The following is a 7,893-nucleotide window of genomic DNA, read 5'->3' as shown; positions in this document are numbered from 1 at the left end:
AGAGAGAGAGAGAGAGAAAGAAAGAAAGAAAGAAAGAAAGAAAGAAAGAAAGAAAGAAAGAAAGAAAGAAAGAAAGAAAGAAAGAAAGAAAAGAAAGCTAACAGAAATGCTACTTTCCCTCAACTTTTCCAGTTCCCGGCTCCAAATAAGAATTAATAAGTAATATGTTGAATTTGGATCAAAAATACTTATTAATATTGATTTAGAGTCTTATCCTTTCTGTAGTGTTTAGTCAGAAATAGAAACGATCACATAACCACGCTTAAAAGCTGTACCATACTCCAGACAGGTTTACTTACACTTCTTGGGTTACAGTTCCCAATGACCTTGTCCCACTTCTTCTCAAGATGAGTAAATATTAGATCTAGTACAGACTCCTAGTGTGTGGTGCTATTTATACTCACACAGAGCCTTGGCTAGCTACTCACAACCTAGGGAACATCTAAAAATTGCTTTCCATATATCTAATTTGGAAAAGAGGTCATTAAAAGTACAAAGTTAATAGTTGTACAAATTTTCCAGGAATATGAAAAGCCAGTAACATCTGTGCACAAAATTGTAAGGTCTTACAAAATTTCCACTTCTAAGTGCTTCAAGACAGGGTCTTGCTCTATGGCCCACACTGGCCTTGAACCCAGATTCAAGCTATCCTTCTCTCACTGGATCAATAAGTATATGGCACCCCACCTAGCTTCTTACAAAATTTCTGAAAACACATTCTCTACCATGTATTCTCTCTTTGATTAACACTATAGTGGTAAACCGAGAGAAGATACAAAGACTGGAAAAACTAGCTAGGTGTTGGAATGCACGCCTATAATTCAAGAACCCAGAAGACAGAAGCAGGGAGATCGTTGCAAGTTTGAAGCCAGTATGGTCTAAATACCAGTTAGGGTTACATAGCAAGACTTTGTCTCAAAGGAAGGAAAGAAGAGAGGGAGGGAGGGAGGCAAGGAAGGAGGGAGAGTAAAGGAGGTAGGGAGGGAGGAAGGAAGGAAGTGAAGAAGGGAGGAAAGGAAGGAGAGAGAAAGAGAGAAGGGGAAGAGAATAGAAAAACCTATTAATTTTTTTTGAGAAACTGAGTCACTTGGTTTCCTTATAATAGCATCCAATCCATACACCCCACCAACCCCCATAAAACCCCTTACCCTACCCTTGTCAACATATAGCACAAAAGACAGGCCATAAAAGACAACAGAATTATCTCAAGTAACAACTGAACATCCATTAACAATATTTTTAAAGATTTTATCTTCATATTTACAAGCAGTTTGCCTGAATGTATGTATGTGCATCATGTGAATGCCTGGTGCACATGGAGGCCAGAAGAGGGTGTTATGACCCCTGGAACTAGAGCTAAAGACAGTGTGAACCATGTGGTTGCTTGGAAATCAAACCCAGATCCTCTGCAAGAGCAGCCAGTATTCTTAACCACTGAGCCACCTCTCCAGTCTCTTATCATCACTATTTTAAACTCACCTTTCCCCAGCTCAGTCTACCACAGTGATGCTGAGAACATGAGCTGTGGATTCAGCCACCCCAAAGAACAGATTTCCCAGAATACAGGCACTCTGGCTTTTATACATAAAGCTAGCCCTGTACCTATGCATTCTTGACACCTATTAAGCTACCCTTGCCCACATACACTCTGGATTACACACATTAAGCTATCCCTGCATACATACACTCTGGATTACACACATTAAGCTAGTCATACACACACACACACACACACACACACACACACACTGGATTACACATATTAAGATAGCCCTGCACACATGCACTTTGGGTTACACATATGACCCCAAACTTCAGGACTGCAACTCTCAGCAGCAGAAAATGTGTTTATGCCCATGTATCCAGGAACCTGCTCATCAATACTTTGCACCTAAGAAATCTGAGGCCACCTACCCACTGGCTCCTGTACTTTCTCTAATGTGCAGAGGGAGTGTGGATCTCCTTAAATCCAGAGATGGAGTCAGCTCCCATGGACAGAACCAAGATGACATCAAAATCAATCTCCTCTATAAACTGCACCTGAAGGCACATGTCAGTGCTGATTAGAGGCAATGTTATAAAACCAGGAATTCCATAGAGAAGAGTACATGAGTTGCTTCATCTCCCTTCCATAATGGGTCTGCCTCACATTTCTCTACACATGGCACAGTTCAAATTGTTTTAGATTCTACCATCCCTGGAAGAATGACATTTGCAGCTGCAGTTTCTAGTTGTTATGCTTTTAAAATCATAGTCACGTGTTTTTTCGTTTTTGTTTTTGTTTTTTTTTTTTAAAAAAAAAGAGTTTTCAGTCCCTTTCTTCTATATAGAAAAAGGTGTTATACTTTCCCTTTTCCTATAAAAGGAAGGTAATGTTAAGTTAGAATAAGTAGCGTTGATATTGTTCAAGTAAATGTTCCCCTAAATATTAAAGGCTTTGTCCCAAGGGTGATGCTACTGGGAGATGATAGGGATGTGTAAGAGGTCCTCAAGTCATTGAAGCCAGATCCTTGAAGGGGATTGTGAAACCCTAACTGAGCAGTTTGCTCTTCCACACACTACACCACTACTATCCACCGTGCCCATCAGAGGCCCAGATCAACAGCTCCACTCAATCTGTGACTGGAACTTCTCAAAATATGAGTCAAAAGAAATTTTCTCTCCTCCTAAGTTAAGGAGAAATTAGAAACCACATCAAAACCACATGTGATTAAGAAAACTAAACCAAATTCTTAATTGCTCAATTGGAACTTGTCATTAAGTCACCAAACATGACCAGCAGTTCCCAATCTGTGGGTTGTGACCCCTTTGACAAACCTCTATCTTCAAATCTATTTACATGACAATTCATAACAGAAGCAAAATCAGTGATGAAGTAGCAATGAGAATAATTTTAGGGTTGGGAGTCACCACACCCTGAGGAACTGTATTACAGGGTCAGAGCATGAGGAAGGCTGGGAGCTACCGTGTTATACTAACATCCAGCTCAGTGCTCCCATTGGTAGGTAGCAACCACAAAGTTAAGAGCCAGACCAATGTTCTGCTCATTACACATGGCTCATTATGTGCCCCCAAGAGATGGCTACTGGCTATGGCAGCAGTAAAATGGGAACGGCAACAGATTGTTCCCCAAACCCTACTCCTCTACATTCACATTTCTCAATTGTTTGTTTGCCCCTTCTGTTTTCTTTGACACCTGTGACCAAGGCTAGCCTTAAACTTACTTCATGGCCAAGAGCAACTTGTAACTCTTGAGCATCCTGCCTCCACCTCCCAAGTGCTAGGAATTGAGGCATATGCCACCATGCCTGACCAGCCCTACTTTTATGACAAACCTAAAAACCTACAGATGCAGTTACTAAACCATGCCTATGTCTTCTATCTCTTTCAGAGGAAAAGATGACACACACATCCACACACATACTTCCTTGAGCCGTGTCAACCCTAGTCCAGAGAATTAAGGAGTCAATGTGTCATCTTCAGGAATCTCTTGACCTGGAATAGCAATTCCTAAAGCCAGGCATCCAGATGCAGAAAGCCTGGGTCCTGTGTCACTATATATAAAAGATCACTTGACTTGCTTCATTCTTTAGGGAATAAAAAATAAAAATCAGGGCCCAGTTGTGGTGGCACACACCTTTAATCCCAGAACTCAAGAATCAGACAGGTGGATCTCTGAGTTCAAAGCCAGTCTGATCAGTCTGGTTAACATGGTGAATTCTAGGCCAGCCAGGGTTACAAAGTGAGATACTGGAAAGAAAGGAAGAGAAGGAGGCAGGGAGAGAGGGTCTAAGCCACTGGGATTTGAAGTCTACTGTCACTCTAGAAGAGCCTACCCTATCCTGAGCAAGAGGGATACATATATCTGTAAATATACTTCTAAGAGGTAATAAAAGGGTTTCCACTTTTTTTTAAAAAAAGTTAATGTTTTATTCTTTACCTTGGAATAGCACAGGTCAGGAGTTTTAAAATGCTTTTTACTAAAAACAAACAAAGAATGTCATTAAAATTTACCTCGTATTTATTTTACTTTGTAAAATAAATCCATATATTTTTGTGACTATCAAAGATGACACATAACACAGTGACACTGCAGCATACTGCAATTTACAAATAGGTAAATTTACATGCATAAACGTGGATTGGCGCTCAAACATAAATTCGGTGACAGAAGCAGAGGATGAAAGTCACCTGAGAGCTGAAAGAGGAGAAGCCACCCCTCAAGCTTCCTATCACTGCTTTCATCACTGCTAAACTGCTCTACTTAAAAAAGAAAGCTCCAGAGAGGAGACAAACAAGACAGAGCGGGGGACAGGGGGATGTGAGAGCAACAAGTTCACGAGGAGTTCATGAGCAGGCAGATCAGAACACAGCAGAAACGGTGGAGAACGTTAATTTGATTTAAAGGTAAAGAGATTTCTGTTCCAAATGAAAACAATCCTGTTTTCCACATCTGAGAACCAGCACGGGCTCTGCCAGACAGAGATAAGGCAACTGCTTGCTCGAGGAAAGCCAATGAGAACAGATCTTTGTCGTGAATTCGACCACAGGCACTTAGGTCCAAAGCACGTGTAGTCAGAGAATCCGACAGGAGGGTCAATGAGCTGACCCCCACCAAAAGGGAAAGTGTAACATGGGCTGACAGCAAAACCTGTCAAAGAGGCATGCGTTCAGCCAAGCTGGAATTATCTCAGATTTCTAACAGAGTGTGAAATACTTTCTGGGAGTTTCGTGAGCCAAATGGCGGCAGCCTCCACACCCCCTTAGCTCTCCCTCACCTCCAGGAAGCAACTGAGATTTAAGCATAGGTACATCAGATTCAAGAGCACTTGTGAAGTGCTCTCTGTAAGACGGGCCTCAGGTCACTGAGGACGTGGAAAGTGGGCACTGGCTGGGCTGAGAAGGAAATGAGTGTTAGGTGGGGAGGAAGAGGAGGAAGGAGCATGTCAAGGCAAACCTCGGCTATGTGCATGGAGACCAAGGATGGAGCAGGTAGCTCAGATGTGGAAGGAGGTGGTACAAGACGAGACTGGCCCAGGTCTTCCAGTAGAAGGTGCTGTCGGCTCAGTTAAGGATTGTATCTGTGCTGCCTTCTGAAGAGAATGAGCATTAAGGGAAGAGCGGGGCTGTAAGAAGGGAAGCACCATATTCAGGAAGACTCTGAGAAGCTAATCTCACTAATTTTTCTATAATATAGAAGATGAGTCAAAGGTGAAGAAGGTCCTTTGCATGCAGTAGATTACTACTGAATGGATAAAGGCTAAAAGACCAAGTTAAGATGAGTTGGGTTCTCCTTGCATGTTCTGAAACCCATTCATCCTGGTCCCAGTCCTTACTGTTGATGTTGCTACTTAGAGAACTACTTGCTCTGAGAAACAATGCTGGTTCAACAGCAGGAAAAATAAACAGACAATAAAAATTCACCACTCGAGTTTTAATGTGAAGGGTTTACTCTCGCAGAGATTAGCATTTTCGTCTTCTATGCTGAGGGAGGAGCATCTGAACTGCTGTTGCAAATGCTGAAAAAGAGAACAAAATTAACCACATACAAGTGCTGGCCATGAGGAAGGCTCTCCTCCCCAAGTCTGCAACTAGGTGGAAAGGCTACCGGAACAAGAGAACCAGTCAATACAGCATAGTACTTCTGCGTTCTGCCATGGCATCCAAGCGAAACGTATTACGCTTTAACCTTCCGGGTGGTACCCAACCTCCTTGGTACACAGTAAATCTGGAGCCACCTGCAAATCTGAGAACACTGGGGCAGGTCAGAACCTACCTGGTTTTCTTCATGAGAAACCCTCATCTGTTCCTTAAGAACAGACATGCGAGCTGCCTCCTCTTTCCTCAAGACTCGCTCCTTCTTCAGCTCGGGACTCCAGAAAGTCTTGATGCTGTTCATGGAAGACCCCAGTTTGCTGTCCTTAATGTCGAGCTCCTTGCGGAGGAGGTCATTCTCTCTCTGCAGCTCTTTGAGCTGGGCTTGAAGATCCAACATCGTGCTGTCTCTTACCTGCCTTAACATGGAGGGCACCTGGTGGTGGTGGTGGTGGGATGAGCCGCTCAGCCCTCCATGTTGATCCGTATAGGAAAGGACATCCGTATGGGAAAGTCCAGCAGAAGCAATGTTGGGACTGCTCCCCATGGCTGTGACCCGGCCTCCATATACCGCTCGATTTGTCGCCCTGCCCAGAGTCATGGTTCCCTTTGGGTAAGTTGTCGATGCCACCCCTTCATGGTCACTCAAGTACATGGGGCCAGACGTAGCATAGGCTGCATTAAGGGACTGGATATTCTCCATGGATAGAGTCTTGCCTGTCCCTCCCCCTCCCCCGCTGCTTGTTCTTCGGTGGCCCAAACGAGGAGACCTTGGCAGACGTGGTGACCTGGAAGGGCTGCCTTCCAGATTGCTGATTGTTCTTGCGCTCCCGTACATTTTTCTTCTGTGATGTGGTGCCACTGAAGAGAAGAAATGTTAGGCCACGTGAGGGCTTAAGCCAATGTTCCCTTCACGGACTAGAATTCTCAGCACATTCTTTGTGAAGTCTGTACCAGGAAATGACTCCACTCAGAGATCTGCAAAATGATAAAAGGGATAATTAATGACAAACTTCTTTAGAATTCTAATGACGATTTCATTGCATCTTAAATATATATTAATAGAAGTAGTAAAATGCCCTCCTAGAAAATACAAGGTCCTGGGTTCAATTCCCAGCATTGGAAAAAAACCCATCTAGATAGATAGATAGATAGACAGATAGATAGATGAAGTGGTCCATATATTTGTAATAATACTGAAACATTTATTACTACAAGTAAATATTTTTAAAAAATCTTCCCACACTGCCCCCTAAGTCAAAAGTTATCAAAGGCAAAAATGAAATTCTTTCTTTCGTAGGAAAATGAAATTCTCCCTCTTGACATGTACTAAGTAGGCTTAGGAAATCCAAAATTTCACCATCTAGACAATAAAGTAAAATAAAATAACCCATCTTTAGGGACATGGCCCTCAAATAGGAGTGCTTAACAAGGATGCTGAGAAACCGCTGCTTCACTGGATGTCTAATATCTGCTGTGTGTGCTGTCCTTTCTCCTCCTGTGCCCTTTAGAAATCAGTATCTACACCAGACCTCCTTTCCACTGCACCCAACACAACCCTCTGGATAGCTTCCCACCGTCCAGCTGGCACTGACACAGTATTTGGAGCCTACTGTCTATCTCAGAGCTAGAATCAAGAGGTGTTTCAACCAGCACAACAACTGTAGATATGGCCAGATTTTCAAAGCTCTTTCCAGGGAAAACAACAGTGCTTCCTGTCTCTTCCCCCGTCATACCTCTTCCTGGCTAGTCATTTGAGAGTTCTTTTCCATATTAGTTGACCTTAATCGTCATATGAACCGCTTCCCACACATACAGAAATGGCACAGGGGAACAGTCCAGTAGATTAGAGCTCCTGGTCCCCTAACTCCTAAAGACAAGGAAGAGAGGCTCCCTATTATGGTGAGTCAAGTACCTCAGGACACTTTCTGTGCAGCCTGGGTCATAGAGTTGCAATTATTACTTCAATACTGGGACTCCAATGGTCTTAATGTGTGCCCTGTGGCCTCCTACCCTCCCTGTTCTGCTTCCCTGCAGCTTGGCAATGGAAAGACAGAGTCTAGTGCATGGCAGACTGAGGCTGAAATCTCCACTGTAAAACAGAGAGTGCCTCAGGCAAATATTAAAAACTGCCATGAGCCTTTACTCTTCAGTAGATAAAATAAACACCATCTAACTGATTATACTCTAAACAAGATGCTATCTACAAAATACCTTATTGCTACCTGACATAGAGTAGTCAGTAAAGAGCTTTTGTAAGAATAAATGAATGGATTGCTTTTGTTTAGTGTCTCAATG

General features: G+C 42.9%; 1 protein-coding gene across 14 annotated transcripts in view; it reads right to left on the bottom strand.

The window, feature by feature from the left end:
• The window catches only part of Erc2 (ELKS/RAB6-interacting/CAST family member 2), an 841,097-nt gene that overhangs the window by 802,414 nt on the left and 30,790 nt on the right, over positions 1-7,893 (bottom strand). For all 14 annotated transcript variants that reach the window (XM_021202981.1, XM_029541503.1, XM_029541494.1 and 11 more), the window contains one exon: positions 5,777-6,573. In XM_021202981.1, coding sequence (XP_021058640.1) covers positions 5,777-6,433 — 657 coding nt within the window. In that variant the 5' untranslated portion in view covers positions 6,434-6,573. The remainder of the gene's footprint in view (positions 1-5,776; positions 6,574-7,893) is intronic.

This window comes from Mus pahari, chromosome 8 (assembly GCF_900095145.1).
Source record: "Mus pahari chromosome 8, PAHARI_EIJ_v1.1, whole genome shotgun sequence".
NCBI classification, from domain to species: Eukaryota; Metazoa; Chordata; class Mammalia; order Rodentia; family Muridae; genus Mus; species Mus pahari.
Note: the sequence above shows the minus strand (reverse complement) of the source record. Positions and strands in the feature narration are given on the sequence as shown.